Below are 21,631 nucleotides of genomic sequence, written 5' to 3' on the forward strand. Positions count from 1 at the left end.
TATATATACAGATAATTGTTAGAAATAATCTTAAATGAGAATAACATTATTGCAGCATTTGTGAGTAAATGTGATGTGATGTCAGGTAAGTTTCCTGAAAGTTAGAATATGTTTGAAAAATAGTTTTAATAATTATAGACACTCAGTAATAGCATGATTTACATCTTCTAAGGCATTACATGTTTTACTGTTATGTATAATAGCACATATAAAGGAATTCCTAAAATATATGGAAATATGATATAAAACTTAAATACTTTATTGCATGTGAAACATAATTACTCTTGAAAAGTCTCCTACCCAAAGCAAAAAGGTATTCACTTACCTTAATTCATTTCTTTTTATTTGTAATAGTTAACTTAATTAGTTCTGCTCATTTATATATTATTTTAAGTAGTGGTTCTCACCTGAAAAACACCTTACAGGCTCTAAAATTTTATTTTCAGTTCATAGTTTTTTTTTTTTGGTAAGAATTTACTCTGCAGTTTAAATAAACAGTTATTACTTCTGGAGATATCATTAGATGAGTAATAGTTAAACAACCAACAGTTATTTCATTCATCTGAGAGATTACTGCTAATGCTTCGTTACTAAGTTTTGTATTCTTCCCATCATACTTTTTAATAAATCACTGAGCTAGAGAATATTTAAGGGCAGACAGGGTATTATTTTCTTGATTTTTTTTCAGCAGTTAGATTGAGATAAATTATGTCACAAGATTGTGACTTGTAGGTATTGAATAATAAGTAGAAGTCAGCCTGTGCCATACAAACTGACATAGCATGACCAACAGAAGTTTCTGAATTGTTCTACTTTCTGTAAGAATGTGTCAGTATACTGCCAGATATCATGTGTCAGGTGAGTCACTTGATGTGTTTCTTTTATTACTCATACTGAAGAAAAGCATATGAGATTTTAAATCAATATTTTCAACTATATATTAATTGATGACAGTCATTTTTACCTTTCAAAGTACTCCTTTTACACTAAATTGATAGAGATGACTGGATGCAACAGTGACCCCATTTGGGGTCTTTGAAGAGATAATTAAGCTTTGTCATCATGATGAACCAAAAAATATGTCATTAGAACATATGTGATATTTTTCTTATTCATTGTATCATCTAATGGTATTGAGTGTCCATTGTGCTTGTAAGTATGGGAATATACAAGAATGTTAAAGATACTTGCTTAAAAATACATGTCTACAAACACAAGTTTAACTACTTATTGCAGTCATATCATATGCTTAATACTAGTATATCTTCATGGAGATTTTCAGTTAATAATGAGGTGGTCTCATCAATCACATAGTGTAATAGGAAGAACAGTGGACATAGGAGATGGATGGACTTCTGAACTTTGTCAGCATTAGGCAGAACATGCGATCTCTCTGTAATTCCATTTCAGTGTTTATAAGATATGGGGGTTGAACTAGATAAGTAGTTTTTTAAAGGAAAACTATCCCCCCCAAAAGGAATTATTATATAGAACTGAGTATATAAAATGGATAACAGTAGAATTACTGGATGGTGGAATCTCTGATCTTTTATCTTTCTTCTTCCTATGATGAGGTTCAGGGGTATAAGTTATGTGCTTAGAACACAATATAAAATTTCTGGGTTGGATTAGTTAAATTTAAGACTGATTAGTTGTAATAGTCCCTGATAATTCTAAACTTTGTTGGTGCAGTGAGACATGTAATGACTTGTATGTGCAGTGCTGAATTTCTTGGGAATAGCATTTGATCTCAAAGTCCAGTTCCTATTAGAGTAGGGCTTCTGGAAGGTAAGACTTGTGTGGAGAATGACTTTCTTAAGGTTGAGTATATGTGTAGTTTTCCCTTAGTAGAAAAACTTGGGAGAAATTTTACCATGATAAAATAAGCAGAAATCAACTGGGAGTGAATATGGAGAGAACTCAGTTTAAGAACTAATTTCAGGATCCTTTTTAAAGGTCAACTAGAAAGGGCAATTGAGTAAAGCAGAAATTTACTGTGAGAACTCATTGATAATGTCTGGATTCACTATTTGGTGAAGACTTTGTGTCCTGTGAGGACTGTCCATGTCAAGAAATTCCAAAGTCTAGAAAGCAATGTATATTGAGTTCCTCGGTTTAGATTGGCTGAGAACTTGTCCATCAGCTGCAGTTCTCAGCAGCAGTAATTTTAATTATATCAGTGAGAAACATTGTGGTGAGAAGAAAAGTTCTTAACTCCAAGCCAGAATACTTGGAGCGTGATCTTGGATTTGATCCTTTACCTCACAGAACCTCATTTCTATCCAGAAAAGTAGTAAGGTTATGCCTATATTATCTTAAGCTCAAGATTGTGGTGAGGATCAAATGATCTAAGATATATAAAAGTATATATTGAAAAAATCTTAAAATCATTATAAATTATATAAAGTGGTCAAAATAATTCATATAAATAATAATTTCCATCATTATCTATATTAGACTTAATGGCTGAATTTTGAGAGTTGAAATAAAAATTGATGAGAAAAAGAAATGGAGGAAAATGGAGGAATAACTGATACCTCTTTCTGGTCTCTGCTGGAATGGGTAGAGGCCAAGAACCTGTGCCTTTGTGATTTCCATTGCAAAGGCCAGCCTTACAGATTATCAAAGGAACCAATTTAAGAACTGGAAAGTTCTAATTGTCCTAAATAGGGTCCATAAAGTAAATGAAATGCTATCTCTTCTCATTTCATTTAGGTTAATCAGTAGTATCTTGTGGCTTGAGAATGCTTAATCTCTCCTAGTATGTATGAAATCAATTTGAGAAGATGGCAGTTTTGATGGGGAGGGTCAGAGTTATAAAAAATCAATCAGCCATAATGTCAGAACCCTGGCTAAAGATAGGAGAAAGACACCATGACTTAACTCTTTTTGATTTAAACCCTCAGAACATGGTAGCATAGTGTGCTGGTGGTTGCGGGGAATCCTATCAGCAAAAGAAAGTGGCAGGAGAAAAAAGCTTGGAATGGGTAACAGGAAGGCACAAGTAAACAGACTCCTTTAGTCTTGTTGCACTTGGAAGCTCTATCTGTCTTCATCATCTGAGAAAAGGAGTTGGAGAGGACAGTCAACAATTTGAGAAATAAGATATTTGAGGTAGATCTTAAAAAAAATTAATAAAGGAGGGGTTAGAAAAAGGGACGAATATGAATGAGTTGTTACCAATCATGCACTTTCAGGTAATGAATTTTGCTACTGTGGTACCTAAATGGTTAAGTAAGATGTGATGGATTCAAGGAGCTTACTGTTTAATGGTGGAGTTAGATATATTCATGGATACTGGGCTGACAAAGAGTGTATGCTGAGTGGATTTAGCAGCCACTCCAGCAACCTAGAAGAGGTAACAATTGTGATAAATCTATGACAAAACCTCAGGAGCATATAGTATGTTCAGTGGAGAGTAAGTTCAGTTTACTTATGGAATAGAGCATGGAGTACGAAACTTGGCGTGGATGATAAGACTGGAAAGGATGATGAGACATAGTTTGGGCAGAGGTCATGACAACCAGACTAATGATGTATGCTTAATTCAGTATGCATTGAGGAATTCTTGATTTTTGTTTGTTTTTCATGCACTGTTGAAAGATTACCCCTGCAGGAGCTGTGAAGAAAATTCAACCGAATAATGACAGGAAGTAGGGAAACCAATTAGGGATCCATCACAGTAGTCTACATGAGAAACAGTGAGAAACTGAAATAAAGAGGTATTTGGGGAATGGAAAGGAAATGACCGTCTATAGAAGTGACTTTCTAAACTTTGTGTACCTGAAGACTAAGATTTAGTAGGCCTTTAGTGAGGGCTGATCATTTTCATGGCCAACAGGTTTTCAGATGTTATTGATGCTAATAATCTAAGAACCATACTCTGAGAACCACTGGTCTAGAAGCTAGGCTGAGAACTAGCCTAGAGGTAAATCACTATATGAAGGCCAAGAAGATGAGGAAATGAAAACTGAGTCAGGAGTGAATACTAACTAAGTGTGAAAGGCTGTCTCTGAGACAGAATAAAATTTACATCAAGATATATTTGTCACATTGTAATACTTAGTTTTAAAAGCATATTGAATAAACAGATTTTAGCTATGTCCTACTAATATAGCAATTGCATTACTTTGTAAGAAACTATTATGAAACTTATACACATGATTTCCATAGATTGTGATTTCTTCTAGAGATTTAGAAATATTTCACATTTCTGTGGAGCTAAAATGTTACATATTGACTGTGTAATTGGTACTAAACCAAAGAAAGGTGAACTTGTTTTCTTATGTCTTCATTCTTTATTAAAATAGATTTACGTGCCATTAAATTCAGTTCAGTCACTCAGTCATGTCCAACTCTCTGCGACCCCATGGACTACAGCACGCCAGGCTTCCCTGTCCATCACCAACTCCTGGAGCTTACTCAAACTCATGTCCATAGAGTCGGTGATGCCATCCAACCATCTCATCCTCTGTTGTCCCCTTCTCCTCCTGCCTTTAATCTTTCCCAGCATCAGGGTCTTTTCCAATGAGTCATTACGTATTATGTGTCATTAGGTATTATATACAATATGTTCCTTAATTTCCATATGGGTCTTAAAATTGCTTTTGAAATCCATGTAGCAGTGTGTGTGTGTGTAATTACAACATGAGATTTGAATGATCTTCTATCACATATGCAAATACTCATAATATTATTGCTGTAATATTATAAAGTGTCAAGATTTTGATCTCCAATCAGTCCAATCCAATCAGTGTTAGCAGGTGCAAAAGTAATCATTCTTTGCATCAGAGACTTTTGTATATGTATATGTGTTTATTAATATACATGGCTATAAGAGAGCCAGTGAGTTTTTCATTTAATGTAGAATATATCAGGAAAAACACATGGTTGCATCTAATTTTATCTTAAATAGTGGCTTAATATGTGAAAAGTATAAATAATTTAAGGATATCTTAGATACTGTGACCTTCCAAAACATCAGTGGGAAATAAGTAATCCATCTTATGAATGTGACCTAAGAAATCTAAGATTCAATGGATTTGAGAATTTTAACTGAAAGTCAGTTTTCAATAATCAGCTTTATCAATACAAATACATTTATCTTTTTCCCCTTTGTAGTCTATTTCTAATGTAACACCTTCTCTGACAAAAGAGAACACTGTCTGTTAATTGGTACAGGTGTTCTTATTATACAAATATGTTTTTAGTAAAATTTTCTACAAAGATATTATTTTAAAAGGCATAGATGAAAACTTAGATAAATATATATAGCCATCACATAATTTTAAAGTATTACATATGGAATAATCACAGCCAAAATCCTCAAATAATAAATTAGTACCCAGACTTTGTATTACTCTACCTGCTAATTTTATTTCACTGAAATAAGCAAGTTGTTAGCCTACCAACAGAATTTCTATATTAACAACATTTTTTGCACATTTGTAATATCCTATCTCTGTAACAAAATTAGTTCTATTGGAACTTGGATAACACATTCCTTTTGTGATCATTTACAGTATTTTCAAAGTAGTTGTTAATTGAGTTTGGTGAGCAGGGTCATTTGCTAGAACTAACTAGGTCCTATTAGCATGACATTTAAAATGATTAAAGCGATTTAGTGATTTCTGACTATGATACTTTAAAAAAGGCAAATGATTCCTCCAATCAGTCAACAGATGTAAAAGTAATTATTCCTTGGACCAGAACTTTCAGATGTTTACCAGGGGTTGTGAGAGAGCCAGGGAGTTGCCCTATTTCTCCGTTAGATAGCCTGGTTAAAAAACATAGATCCTAATTCATCACTTTGTCCACTCCAACATGCTGACTCTCAGCATACCTTCTTATCTCTAGTTGTATCATCAGATAATTTTTTGTTGGTCTGTTATGCTTTAATATGAAAATGTCTAGTCTCCCTTAAAACAATGATTTTTGTACTTCTTCCTATTAAAAATAATTATAATTAAACAAAAACCAGAAATGGGAGATGAATAAAGGAATGAAGGGAGAAAGGAAGAAAGAAACAAGAAAAAGATAGACAGTTTTCCAGCTGTAATATTTTTAATTCATCAGTCTCCCCCTATGTTTTAGAGTTAAGTCCTTTCCTCTGCTATTTCAGTTGCTACTACTAAACGTATATAATCATGAGATAGAAAAGTATTTCAAGTTATTCTCAATAAAAAGTAGAAAGTGTGGTGATTATTGAACCACCAACATGTCTTAACCAATTAGTGTATTTTATATCCAAATCTAAAAGGTGTGACCATAACATTAATCTTATCAATTCAAAACCAACAGATATACTATGTAATGTCTCTTAATTAGCTTTACAAATTTGGGAAGTTACCACAATTTCACATTTTTATCCTCACAGCATCAAAGATAAGCCAGTACCTGATCTAATATTAAAGAATGCAGCCAATGAAATGTCAGTTATCCAAGTCAGTTTGTTTTATCTTTAAAATATTATGTCTATGTTCCTTGGATATATCTCTTATGAATTTAAAATAAATCAATGAATAAATCTATAAACTACTTCATCTGATTACCTTTGTTTTAGATAGATCTTTCAGTACACTTATTTCCCTTTGTAAGTTTTCTTTCCTCTCCAGATATTTTGATTTGAAATAACTTTATATCATATCAGCACTGTGTCTTTTCTGTATCATAGGATGTTACTGATCCTTGAAACTTTATCCATTTTGATTTCCATAGATTATTCTTATTTAATTTTAAATCTATACCAATATTGTAATGATTAATAAATTTTCAAAGCTGCAGAATGGAAAGAGGAGGCTGATTTGAAGCAATTTTAAACCAATCTATAGCATTTGGAATATTCATTTTTAATTCAGGTTTCAGTGTAATTTGAATGTAGTGGCCGTATATCATGATTACTAAGATTACATAGTCCATATTAACAAATGTTTACTTTGCTCTCTGTGTAAACATAGTCTTTATTATGTTAGTGTACCTGTGCACGTTAGAAGTAATATTTAATCAAAAGAAAGCTTACATTTTAAAAATGATAAAGTGTATCTGAATAACTTTGAATGCTTCCAATTTACAATGAATCAATTTGTAATTGATTTTGCTTTTTTCAGTCTGTTGTTGTTTGTTAACTTGTTATATAAATCACCATTAATGCTAAAACTTTAACAAAGCCTTAAATTTCATTAATCTTAAATCATACAGCAAAGCACAATTAATAGCTGTTAAGCAATCTGAAGCCACATTAAAAATCAAGGAAAACAAAGTGTTGTCTTTCTCAGTTTCTCTGTCTCTTCTTTCTTTTGTGTCCGTTGATCTATCTGTTTGATTATTAAACTACCCTATGTTTTACTTTATTTGTATTTTGTATGACTACACAGTCATGCTAAAGCTCTTAAGATGAAAAGGTAAGTAAAAAATTAAATCGTACAAAACCTATGCCTGGTTTGTACTTTCTGCTGAGATACTATAACTTTTTATTATTTTCTATGTATTCTAAAGCTTATCTTGTGTGCACTGTTGGAAGTATGATTTAATTGTGATTCTAGTTCTTCTTTGGTCATGTACTTTCTGTAAAGTCAGTAGAATTAATATATGCTTAAATTAAGATAATTTATCTACTATTGATTTCAATTTATTCAAATAATTTATCATAATACTGAATCAAAGAGGCAGGCCTTATATACTTTATATGACTTAAACTTTGATGACTCACCAATGAGCTATTACTCATGATTCTTTGCTTCCCTCATTTATTTTATAAAATTCCATAAGTATTACAAATTACAAAGCCAACAAAGACCAAAGAATAACATGTAAAACTTTTATTGGTCAGAGAAGTTATGACCTAATGGTGAACCAGTGAACTCTTAAGGAAAAGCAATTAAATTTTCCCAACTTCTTGAAAAATATTAATTACATGGATGTCAAATGGCTGGTCTTATCCTGCCAATAGCATAGCTTAAATAACTGAGTTGAGTAGGTATGGTCATTTTGGTTATAAAATTAATTACTGAATAATTTGATCTATTGGATGTTCTAAAATTAGTAATTTATAAAGCAAGCACATTTTATGTTTAAAAAATGAGTTCCTTTTGCTATGGAAAATACAGAATGATATAAGATGTATTCCCAACTTTAGGAGTTAGAAATCTACTGGGAAGACAAAATATAAACCCTTGAATGTTAAATACTATTACATTCTAGTATGTAAATACATACTGCAACACAATCTAGGATTACACATGAGGAATAGAGACTCCTAATAAAACCTCTCAAACCCATCCACATAAATGTTCCTATCTCCAGAGGGCTTCCTGAAAATCCCCATACGAAACATGTCTGAATACAGGTAAATGAGATGGACATTATAAAAAGTATCTAAATCCACTAAAATTTACTGAATAAAACATCAGCATTTTAACTCCTATTAGTAAAACATTACTTCTGTGAGATATTTTATACTAATAATGAACTTTTGGTTCTTCTCAATGTCATAGCCATAATAGTTGCTGTTGATCTGTACTGTGGCTAATGTGGCTACTATCAGTAAAGTAGCCACAGATTACATATGGTTATTGAGTATTTGAAATGTGGCTACTCCAAATTAAGTTGTGCTCTAAGTATAAAATACACTGTGGGTTTTCAATTCTTCACATGAAAAAATGAAAATAAAATACCTTATTAATAATTTTATAATGATTATAAGTTAAATAGTATTTTAGATATATTGGGTAAATCTAAATCCATCTGATGCTTTTCACTTTTTAATATGGCAACTAGAACATTGAAAATTAAATATATGACTTGCATAATATTTCTATATCGCTGCATACCTCTAGTAAACAAAGATCTTTGAATTCAGAGGAGAGAATTTACTTTAAATATATAAAATGTTAGAGAATTATTCATGTGAAAAGTATCTTACTTCTAACATATACTCTAATACATCTAGCACTGGAGTGGGTAGCCTTTCCCTTCTCCAGGTGATCTTCCCAACCCAGGGATTGAACCCAGGTCTCCCATATTGCAGGCAGATTCTTTACCAGCTGAGCCACCAGGGAAGCTATACATCATTATCCTGCTTCTGTTTATATACTTTCAGCAGTGAGACACTCACCACTTTAAAATGAGTGCTTTAAAAAGACAAAAATTGCAGCACTAATTAGTTGTTTCTATATTAAACTAAAATTCAGGCTCCAAGTAATTTCTACCCAATTGATTCTAGTTGCTCACTTTGGAACTGCACAGAATAATGAAAATCTCTAATCCATGTAATAGTTTTTTAAGAAACAAATCCATGGTAGTCTTTGATCAGGAAATCTAGACTCTACACGTACTACTAATGAAGTCTAAGTTTACATTATCTTGCTTGAATAATTCATAACTAAGTACTAGTGTTTCCGAAAATCTGTTTGTATCTACTTATATTATTTTTGTACTGAGTGGTGTCATGTTGCTGCTAGCATTGGGCCAGCAATTAGTATACATCCACGCATGAAGTGCTGGCTACTCCAGTCTCTTCAATTTTATACAATGGAAATTGTGTTACTTACAATTCCAGGTCATTCAAGAGCTCCTTCAAATTTTTCTTCCGCTATTCCATGATTAGTCATGCATTCACTGAATTTTTCAGGAAAATTTCATTTATAAGTGCCTTCTATGTACCAGAAATGACTCTAGGTTGAACAAGACAGACAAATTACTCATCTTTATGGGATGTTTGTGGAGCTCATCCCTCTCACCATGTGTTTTTTACATACTTGTTGATCTCCAAATAATTCCTGATGAAAATGCTGCACAGGGCCGAACTGGTGGAAAGCTTTTTGTCATCCTCCTTGACCCCACTATATTGATGCAGATTGATTTTTGTTGTTAAGAATAATATGACTTTACCAAACTGAAGTGTCAATTTTTCCATGTTTACCTTTAGAATTCCATGATTTTGTTAAATAAGTTGTTAAAATAAAAATGCCATGTCAACAAGTGTTTATTTTATCCTTCATAAACTGGACATTTTCAAAAGAGGAAGATACTGACTCGAGCCAATGGATGGGTACAAATTTGAAGGGAAACAGTAAGAGCCAATATCAATTGAGCCTTTTATATACCAAACAACATTCTAACATATCTGATGCTCATAAAAGCTCTATGAGGTAGCTATTCTTCTTATCCTCACGTTACACACAAAGAAACAGAGGCTCAAAGAGGAGATAACTTGCCCCAAATCTCTCAGCTGCTCAGTGTTGGAGCTCAAGTCCAAACTAGCCATTCTCTTGCAGGAATTTTAGGCTCTTCACCAGAAGGTGAATGGAGAAGGCAATGGCACCCCACTCCAGTACTCTTGCCTGGAGAATCCCATGGACGGCGGAGCCTGGTGGGCTGCCGTCTATGGGGTCGCACAGAGTCGGACATGACTGAAGCGACTTAGCAGCAGCACCACCACCACCACCACCACCACCAGAAGGTGAAAAACATTCTAATCCTTGAGGGAGAGATACTAGGAGTTCACCAATAGACCTGTAAGAAAGACCTGTATGGAACATTTAAATAAGGTTAGAAAGGTCCTTGGGACAAGATTAGGGGGAGCCTTGACTATCATGCTGGAGTTTGGACTTTATTTGACTTGTACTTCTTGAGCAGAGAAATAACATAATGAAAGCTGTGGTTCTGGAACATATTGACCCGATTACAGCCCACGGTATAGAACTGGTGAGGTGGGAAGCATTGTACATCTGTAAGGAGGTTTTTGCTATAGGTCTTGTGTGAGAACTAGGAGAGGTGGTATCTCAGAAAAGAAAGTGAATGATTCATGGTAAGTGAATTGACAAGTATTTGGTATTTATTAGACAATAGAGTGATGTGTTGGAAAATAGCCTGACTCATGTTTTAGACTTGGATGACTGAAAAAAATGACTTATATTTACAGAACTAGGGAAGTTAATGTTCTGAGCAGTTCTGGGCAAGATAATAAGCTCATTTCTAGACATGTTGAACTTAAGTGAGTAATCAGCTGGCTATGGAAGAGTCTAGATTGGAATTGAAAAGTGAGGTCACAGCTAAAGATAAATGACAGATATTATGAAAGTTATATTTAAGTTTTGGAAGATAGTACTCTTAGGGAAGGAGTACTGAGTTATTAATGCCCAAGTTCTGAGCCTTTGAAACTATTATATATGAATATATGGAGAAAGGATGAACTAGAGAGGAAGCACGTGTAGGACTAAATCAGATTATCCATTATAGATAATGGACACATGTTATTTTGATATGCAAGTACTTAAAAAGTTATTTTAGGTATCATTTATCTTCATACATTCACAAAATCATATATATATGTATGTATATGTATAACAATGCAGTTACTCTTATTAAATCTTAGGAAATGTGAACAACTCAATAACATAGACACCATCAGATTAATACTGTGTAGTTATATTAAAGGCTATTATTCTTTATCTTTACAATATATTATATAATATATGATTTTAATGTATAGAAGTATGTTAATAATAGAGATGCGAACACCATTCAAATGCCTATTTATAATACTTCCAATCTGTACTGATTCTAGAATATATTATTATATTTCAGATATTTATTAGGATTTAAAAACTAGTATTGAAAATAAGGCACTTTAGAAAGACTCCATAAATACTCTCTGGCATGTATACAAGTACCTAGAAGATAAGTGTTTATTCATGTTTCCTGTGAGAATTTTTTCTTGTGAATAGCATTCAGTGGTTCACTTTTTCATTAGTAACTAAATACCTTTAGATATTCTTTTTTCCTTTAACACGTTCCCACATTGTCCTCTAGGAGATACTGTATAATAAAGAGTAAGACAAGCCTAGGAATCTGTTGGGGAAGAGTGGCAGGGGGAGGGGGGAACAACTTGATGAATATGTCATATTGGCATAAGACAATGGGTCTTTCCTAAATTATTTTTTCAAGTGGAAAATGTTTAGCTCTCAATAAAATAAGATTTTTATTTGTCACATGTGAGTTTTCCAAAGCTATCAGATATAAAATATTTTCTAGTATTTTAATGCACAGGAATTGAATACAGAGGTACAGATGAATAGAATAAACATTTATATTATCAACTGAACTTTAATTTTTGCCTATTCTTTTGAATATATATTTGATTTTCACTGTAATTTCATTTATCAGTCCTCTTCAAGTGGTTTCTTTAGAAAAACAAGGGGTTAAAAAGATTTTTGAGACTATGGTAATTATGAATTTCAAAATCAAAGGAAATGTGATGTTTATGAAGTTGGAAAACATATATTCAGACTTTTCATTTGAGATATTAAGAGTTCATTTTTTTCATTTTTTTTTTCTTTTGGTGTGTGTGTGTGTGTGCGCTACCGAATACAGCATTCCTAAGACAAGCTAATGACATTGTCTTATGGGAGCATGCCTGTCAATTCTGCCATGTTAAAAATGTCATTTAAAATATCTAAGCAGATTGCTATGTATTTTTTCTGAGGATAAGGAGACAATTCTACATTTCCAACTGCTTTTACTGTTATTAGGTGAATGAGGCAATTTCTGATGAGATATTTACCCAAATGATATTTATATCAGAATATTTAAAATAAGATCAAATTCAACTTTAGGATATTAATAATTAGACCAGCCAAGTATATGGAAATTGACTTTTGCTGAAAAATCAGAATGATGAGTATTGCATTATTCTGCATGTGTGTTCAGCTCTGATGATGTTAAATGTTTGTCTTTATTTGCATCCTCAGGTACTTTCCCAGTTGTATTTCAACACTTTCATAAAATATAATATGGAAACATAATGCATGTCATTATTTTAGCAACAGGAGGTTGAACAAATGCATTTTTTGGCTTATATTTCTAATAAAAAGTAATTTTGATTTAAATTAGCACTATCTTTTTTTTTAGGCCTCCATTCCTTTGAAGGAATTGGAGCAGTTTAACTCAGATATACAAAAATTGCTTGAACCACTGGAGGCTGAAATTCAGCAGGGGGTGAATCTGAAAGAGGAAGACTTCAATAAAGATATGGTAAATTGGTTGTGATAAAAGTGTGAATGAACTATGAATGAAATGAATAAATATTTCAAAGGAAACTAGATAATTCAAGTCTCCAACTAAATTCTCAGAGCATACCTTGTACATTTTGTGATTCTAATGATTTATTACAAACGCAAAGTATTGTTATTGAACTGTTATGAATGCCAAATTACTATGATATGGGCATACAGGAGTACTTATAGATTCTAATAAATCACCCAGCAATGTTTTGTCCATACTCAAAAGACAAAATGTAATAAATGGAAAAAAAAGTCAAATCAGAAAATAAATTAGAAACTTAATAATAATAATAATAAAAGCACAGGCATCAGAGATGGCTGCTATTTTGCTTCAGTCCTATTTTTGGTAATGTAACATTTATTTTGGATAAGGGGCAATTATACATGATATAAACATTGTTTATTAAAACTTAACACAATGTAGTTTTACAAAAACATTTAACAAGTAGTATAGTATATATCTAAAATATGTGTAAATTCATGCTGCTTATTTCATGGGAAAAAAGAAATATAACCATGTGGGCTATTCCCAGACTCATAACTTTCTTCTTATACCCTGATTAATTTCAACATGTCTTTTACGTTTCTCTCTGGCTTGAATATTTCTGCCTCACATTCTTTTTCACTGACTTATTTTTTATCCTTACTCCTCTTCACAATTTCCTTTCCCCTGTCCACAACCATCACCTATATGGCATTATTAACCTTTATATATGTCATGCTAGAGATTTCTCAGACATGTATCAGTGCTAGAGACTTCTCAGACAGTGATTGAAAATGATATCAGAAGGTAAATTATAAGTTGTAGATAATAGGCACATGAAGCAATAGGAGAACCATTTTTACCAATCTTAGTTCTCGTTGGTATCATTTCTGGCTTCCTGGAGCTGCCTAACTCAGTACTCCCTATGTATGGGTTTGATGATATTGCCAACTCAGCTCATGGAAAGAAAGACCAGACAAACCTTTTTCTAAGATACCAAGTTACAACTACCTCTTATTCATGTCAAAGAAGAAACCAGAGGGCACCAAGGTGGAAAAGAATGCTTCTTACTTCTTGGGCTGCTCACCAACTCTGCCCTCTAGCTTTCAGCTGGTGTGGGGAAAGAAGTGCAGTAGGGTTTTTGTTTGTTCATTATTTTTGTCCTCAGTCCCAGGAAATGTTTCAGATTTTTAATGACATATTCTTAAAAGGAAGGTTTTTCAAAGACTATAAACATAAGTGTCTATTACATTATTTCATTAGACAAGTAACTGGCACATCTCAGATGAAAATCTCATTTCTTTAAAAAAATGGAATAGTTTCTCAGTTGTGTGTAGAAGTTAACATATGCATTAGAGATTTAAGTATGCAACATTGAATGCCACGGATGATTATAAACACAAGCATGTCACATTTAAAAATTGTCTCCTTCCCTTAATTCATCAGAGTACCTTGGGTACTATTAAAAAGCAAACCTTCTTGATAGAAAGTATTTATATATTGCATTGAAAGAAAGATAGGAAATAGAAGTGAAACATCCAATGGTTACATATGCTACTCTGTTGGACAAACACTGTTTAAATAATTTTATTTCAAAATAAATAAAAATAATTTTATTAGAGTCTAAAGACCAAACTGCATATTAAAATATTTGAAGTCATTTTTATAATCCATATTTAATATTTACTTAATTGTATTTATTTTAAAATAACATGCATATGTGACTTATTTTTAGAAATTATCTGCAATATTTGACAGCAGTTGAGCACGTTTTTTCCTAAAGCTCTAATATTTGTTCTAGATTTGGTCATTTAGTTTCTGTAAAAGAAAAGAAAGAAAAGTTGCTCAGTCGTGTCTGACTCTTTGCAACCCCACGGACTGTAGCCTACCAGGCTCCTACATCCATGGGATTTTCCAGGCAAGAGTACTGGAGTGGGTTGCCATTTCCTTCTCCAGGGGATCTTCCCAACTCAGGGATTGAACCTAGGTCTCCCGCATTGCAGACAGACGCTTTACCATCTGAGCCACCAGGGAAGCTAGTTTATGTAAAACGGAACTTATTATATATAAATCAGTGTACACTTAAAACAATGCATTTTCACTTAGGAGTGTGTGTTAAATTTTAAAATTTTACAGTCTCACATTCACAGAGCCACATCTATATTCCTCTGTGAAATAACATTATATATAACAAGTTTTGTTTTCTTCTCCAAAGTTGTTTTTTGTTTTAATTTCTAGAAATGCATTAAAAATCAAAGCCCAAAGAATGCTTTCATAACAATTCACTTGTCTGAAATGATGTAGTAAATTGCTCCCCCATTTTTCTTCATACAACTCTAATCACATGTGTCCTTTTGAAATAGGAGGAAACTTCTTTTAAAAGTTAAAGTATAGCATATTAAAAAAGAAACTCTGAGTGCAGTATCTTAGGATAGCATTCCCTGAAAATTTTAAATTGGATTTTTTTGTGTGTGTTTTAATAACATGTTTTATTATCTCTGTTAAAGATGTACAGCTTTTTTTAAACCAAAATGAAGACTGTACTTGTTTTTAATCAGAGTGAAGACAATGAGGGTACTGTAAAAGAATTGTTGCAAAGAGGAGACAACTTACAACAAAGAATCACAGATGAGAGAAAGCGAGAGGAAATAAAGATAAAACAGCAGCTGTTACAGACAAAACATAATGCTCTCAAGGTATTAGAGCTAAAATTATAATATACCTTGCCTGTGTTTTTTTTCATGTACAGGATAAAATCTATTGTTCATAAATAAAATTTGCTTAAGAATCTTAGTCACCAGAAATACATATTTTTTTTTCTGTTCAGTGTCTGTGCTTTAACAATTTTGAGTGCTGTCTTTGATTTTGAAAGATGTGTTGCTTAAAAATTTCAAGGTATTTACTTAGACACATTTTTCTGAGTAGTAATCAAAAGATATTAAATGCATCATTCATTGTGTTCATATATTTAATTTTGTAATACAATCTATTTTGTAAGTTATTTTGACATGTGTCTTGAAAAACCTGTTTAACTGTCAGCATAACCAATCTGTATATTTCTGAGGCTTTCTGCTCTTGATATTTTCTTGATTTAATTCAGAGTAGGTTCACTTTTTGGGATAACCTAGTATTTGTTTAATAGTTCATTTTTTTCCAGTTAACTTCATTTTGCCTTAAAGAGAGTTATTCTTCACAACTAACTAAACATTTAGAAGTCTAATTTCATTTGTATAGGAGTCCTCTAAAATAATCTTAATGTCCATGAGAAAGAACCGGTGCTCTCATTTTAACCAACATTAGTATAGAGCTTCAAGTACCCATGTGTCTCATCTGGAATTTCACAGCAAAGACAGAATAGAATATTGGTGTTTATATAATAATATCTAGAAAGTTCTTGAGAAGAGACGGGAGGACATGTGAAAGATTCTGTGAAATAACCTTTTATTTTTTAATGTGCTTTTCAATATTCACTATTTGCATGCATGGCTGATTTTCTAATACTGTTAATTGCTGAGCTTTTCATTGTAAATCACTCTTTTAGAGCTGTGTAGCCATGTAGGTGGATCCACCTTGTAGGTGAATAGACTCTGCTTTCTATATGCAAATAAGAGTATAAAACCTTTTCCCATATAGTCAGACAACCAAATAAACACTGCTGAGAATGTAATTACACAATATTGTGCCTGCAAGGAATCCACAAGGAAAGTCTAATTGGCCAGCAGGTGTTCTGAAGGTAACTGCTGATAAATATAGGAAATAGAAAAGGCCTCTTCCCTGAGGGAGTACAAGAGCAGGCCATAATGTGCTCAGAAAATCAGAAAGCTGTGTAATCCACACGCTTCCAACTGTGACCAAGCTTTTAGAAACATCTACACTGGTCATATGATGATATGTGTCCTACTGAACAGCAGTGTTTAATGGTTATCTGGCATACCTGTAAAGAAATCTCTATAATATCTCTTAATATCTTTACACATTACACACCACCTTGTGCTTAGGAAATAAAAGGAATTTCAGATTTGGCGACCACAAGCCCCTTCTCTTGGCGAAGATGTGAGTTGTGTCACCAGTAAGGCATGGCTCAACTCTCTTTCACGTGGCTGTATCTTGGTACCTTTGAAAAAAGCAGCATTCCATCTGGCTCATCCCAGGCATTTATTACCTCCATAGGAGGTTTAGAAATTCAACTGAAAATGTAAACTGTAGAAAATTTTACATCCCCAATTTTAAACAAAATGCAGAATGAAATCAAAATCAGTTTTCTCAGATATATGTTAAAAGCAATTAATGAAAATCAACACTTGCCACACCAATATACTAAATTCAGTAGTTGTTAATCTGCCAAGTGTTCAAGTCTAGTCCTTATGAAATATTTCAAAGAAGGTGAAACTTTCCAATGCAGTGAATATTTCAGCAGTTCTTTGATATTCACTCTTTTTTTTTGCTCCAGTTATATCTATACATGAAACCCTAATTGCTACTACTCTGAAGAAATGGAAACTGTATCCTGAGCTCTTATGTTCCCTTATAAAACATGTAAAATATATTCCCTTGTAAAATAGCATTACAACAAATTCTGTTGATCAAGGAAGACATTGGATGATCTTGTAAGGAGTAAGATGATTAATTTTCCCCTTTTGTGATTCATTAAAGTAGTCACCCTTATTTATCTCATCAGGTTGATTGAAAACCATGCACATTTCCTTTTCTAAATTTTATCATTTGCATTTGGATTTGATGCCAATGAGAAAGTTTGCCATACAAGTCTTAAAAGAAAAATAATTTTTATGATATTTAAATTGTCATTTTCATGCATACTCACAGGCATACACTTTTCACACTTGAACATATATAGCTTGAAGCAATTTCTGTGATAACTAAAAACACTTTATGTTTCTAATCACAAAATATTCATGTCCTATGAAACGTTTTTGCAGACATTTCTAAAATTATGAATGTAAATAGCTTGGCTATATAAACTTAAAATTTTGAACCTAGTGCTGAAGATAGAAATTTTAGAATTTTTACCTATTTTAAAATTCAAATGCAAACTCAGCAAGTTTGTGCAAGTATGTAGTTACCTCAATTGAGTTCACATATTGAACAGTTTAACAAACTCTACACAGTAATTTATTTGATTCATTAAGAGTTAATTAAATATGAAAAGATTTCTAAACAAGTTTGAGCATACCAAGAAAAAATACTGAAAGTGCATTGTTCAGTTTTCTTAGCTTCATGTCATGGGTCCTGTCACATGAATACGTAATTTAATAATCTACTTGTATGGGTAACATTTAAATGTGAATTTAACTGAACCTGAACAAGAAGGTGAGGGAACCAAATTATTTTTAAATGACTACAGCCAGAAGTATAATATGCTTATATATTGATATTTTAATAATATCTGCACCATGAACAGGATTTGAGGTCTCAAAGAAGAAAAAAGGCTCTAGAAATTTCTCACCAGTGGTATCAGTACAAGAGGCAGGCTGATGATCTCCTGAAATGCTTGGATGACATTGAAAAAAAATTAGCCAGCCTACCTGAACCCAGAGATGAAAGGAAAATAAAGGTAATGTTGTTTTAGAATGTCAATCTCAGATTTGTTGCTACATTTTAATTTATTGAACTTAACCTGTACAGATCATGTTTTAAATGTTGATGTTGTTGTTTCTTCTATTAGTGTTCTCCCCAGTTTGAGGTGTTTCTCTGTATTTTGTTTTGTTTTAGTAAATGTATTGTATTGTTTTTCAATTGACATAATGTTGAATGAATAAAATGTTTTATTCTTAGACATTGTGAAATGAACTAGAAATGTTATATGTTTTCTGGTAAAATTGTAATTGACTCTGTGTATCTTTGTTCCAGATGAACAAATGACTTATCGGTATATGGACGACTTCTATCTCATGTTAGCACATTCATTTCATCAGAGCATCTTCTCACATCAGTGTCAAATCTCTATAGATTTATCTGTTGCATATTGTCTGAAGATGTTTTTTTCTGTTTTTTTACACTTTTTATTTTGCTTCATTCTCTGTTGAGTTCCTCAAAACTTTAAAAAGGAAATAAATTACTTATTCACGTACCCACTAAATTATATTCTATCTGGATGGTCCCTATTAATAATGAGTAATCACTTCGTTAATTTGGGTCAACCCCAAAAACACTAGAGGAATTGACAAAGAAATCTGTTAGATCAATTTCAATATTTTCTCAATTAGAGTGTCTAAAACTGAGCATTCAAATAAAAGCTGAAATAATATTTGGGTCCTTGAAGATGACAGTGTTGGCTTCCATACTTGTAACTTATGAACAGTGAAAATAAAATGAAGACAGCCTGTGAAATTTCTGGGACAGGTATGTGCTGGGATAGGTTGATTCATGTGGTTAGCTAACTGCCCTGGGCCCTGTATTGGTTTTGCTCAATAGGAAATTGATCGTGAGTTGCAGAAGAAGAAAGAGGAGCTGAATGCAGTGCATAGGCAAGCTGAGGGCTTGTCTGAGGATGGGGCAGCAATGGCAGTGGAGTCAACTCAGATCCAGCTCAGCAAGCGCTGGCGGGAAATTGAGAGCAAATTTGCTCAGTTTCGAAGACTCAACTTTGCACAAATTGTGAGTTGTTACTGGCAAACCTATATGTGTTTGCAACTACTACTCTAACAACAGAGGCCTACTAACCAAAAGGAAAAAAAAATCTGGGTGCAATTTCAAAGTTCTAATCTGCATTCTGAAAGTGGGCAGTTTCCCCTACCTTTGGGCTTCCCTAACCCCAGTGGTTAGTTTTTCAGATTAAAAACATAATCTATTAATAGAGCATAGGAAAGAGTGCCCTTATCAAAAATGAGAAATACATCTTAATTTCTTTTGCCACATCATTTTTTCATAACATTAGCAGTGTGAATTTGTCAATTTACCATAACATTTACTTTATTTCAGCATCTAATCCAAAAATATGTATTGCTTTCCTGAGACCATCCCATGCTAATTTTACTTTCTTAATGTATACATGGTAAACAATAAATCTTTTGTGAAAGAACTTATATCAACTTGCACAAGGACTTCTTATCTCATGACTTAAACATTATAGTTTAGTCCTCACACCTGGCTTATCTATTTGATGGGTTAAAAAGTTTATAGAAGGATTGTATGCCTAGTGAGATCATTAATAATTGATAGCAGGTTGAGAATATAAAATATTGTTACTACTGAAATATCATAAGCCAAGAGGTGAAGAAACCACTGTTCTCTTTCAAACAACTGTATGGAAATTTTATGATTCTGTCTTTAAAAATGCAAGTCACAATCATAAGCTTGATCTTTTTAGAACTGTATTTGTAATAGAGTATAAACCATAGGGATTTTCTAGCAGATACATTTTTGTTGCTATTCTGAGAGATTGTAAAGTGAAGTGAAATAATCACCACTCTGTTATTATGCAAATACAGTGCTCCTCACAAAACCAGGGTGTGAAAGTCTGCAAAATGAGGCTTTATAATTATGTTAGGTTAACTTACATGAAACCGACAGATATTCAACCCTCTTTGACCTAGTTGATGACAGTTTTATTTGTTTCAACTCCTAGATGAGACTTAGTTGGGTATTTCTTCTTTGATATTGTTGATTCCATTTAATATGGGATGAATGATTGAATATGTCTTAGACAATTAGCATAACTGTTTTCTAAGCATATAATTTTGTTAATGTTGCTTATTAACTCGGTGAAAAATACTCCATATTATCATTACTTCTTTTAAATGCATTAGAAAAATCCTTGCATACACTGTTTTCTAAGAACTCCAAGTACTTTAATATTTAATAGCAGCTGAATATTCTGAGAAATTGGAAGTAGTAATATAAGGTATGTTTAAACTGTAATATATTGCAGTTGAAGTCCAATTCTAGCTGATTGAATGTTTCAGCCTATTATCTTTTGTATTAGATATTATGAATATAATATGTCATAAATCACTCAAGCTTACACTAACAGAAAGCTTGTGCCAATGGATGCAAAATGAATTGAAAGATTAAGGCAACCATAAAGAAAATTTAAGTAAAATATTTTTGCCTCCATTTAATACATCATTTAAGTCCTTTGCTTTGAATTATCTTACTACTCACTATTTTCTCCAATTCCATTTCCCCTATGTCTTGACACAAGCTATATGCAGGGTTAATTTTTTTTTTACAACTTTGTCAAGGTAAGTTATTAACACTTTATAGTTAAATAGACACAGTATCAAAACCCTAAACCACTCACTTAAAATACCATTGTGTACCTGCATATAATAGGCTCTCAACAAATATTTGTAAAACATAATAAAGATTGCTGAGGTAAAGTAAGGATAAGTGAACCACTATAAAACTTTTGAAATAAATATTCATAAAATATATTTTCTTCAGAAACCATTTCTTCTTGATTTTTATATCTGAAGGATCCCAAAATACAGATGATGCATGGCTTGGGGAAAAAGTTGTATGTTAATTTTCCATGATAAAACAAGTAAGAACAATATACATGAAGAATAATCAATTTAATATTACAATTATATTTAGCCTTGGATTTTTATTAGATCTGAAATTTGAT

At 32.5% G+C, this 21,631-nt stretch overlaps 1 protein-coding gene across 6 annotated transcripts in view; it reads left to right on the forward strand.

Annotated features, from left to right (window-relative positions):
* The window catches only part of DMD (dystrophin), a 2,671,852-nt gene that overhangs the window by 1,322,872 nt on the left and 1,327,349 nt on the right, over positions 1-21,631 (forward strand). For all 6 annotated transcript variants that reach the window (XM_070365439.1, XM_070365442.1, XM_070365443.1 and 3 more), the window contains 4 exons: positions 12,910-13,032; positions 15,603-15,740; positions 18,464-18,616; positions 19,477-19,659. In XM_070365439.1, coding sequence (XP_070221540.1) covers positions 12,910-13,032; positions 15,603-15,740; positions 18,464-18,616; positions 19,477-19,659 — 597 coding nt within the window. The remainder of the gene's footprint in view (positions 1-12,909; positions 13,033-15,602; positions 15,741-18,463; positions 18,617-19,476; positions 19,660-21,631) is intronic.

Source organism: Bos mutus, chromosome X (genome assembly GCF_027580195.1).
Source record: "Bos mutus isolate GX-2022 chromosome X, NWIPB_WYAK_1.1, whole genome shotgun sequence".
NCBI lineage: Eukaryota > Metazoa > Chordata > Mammalia > Artiodactyla > Bovidae > Bos > Bos mutus.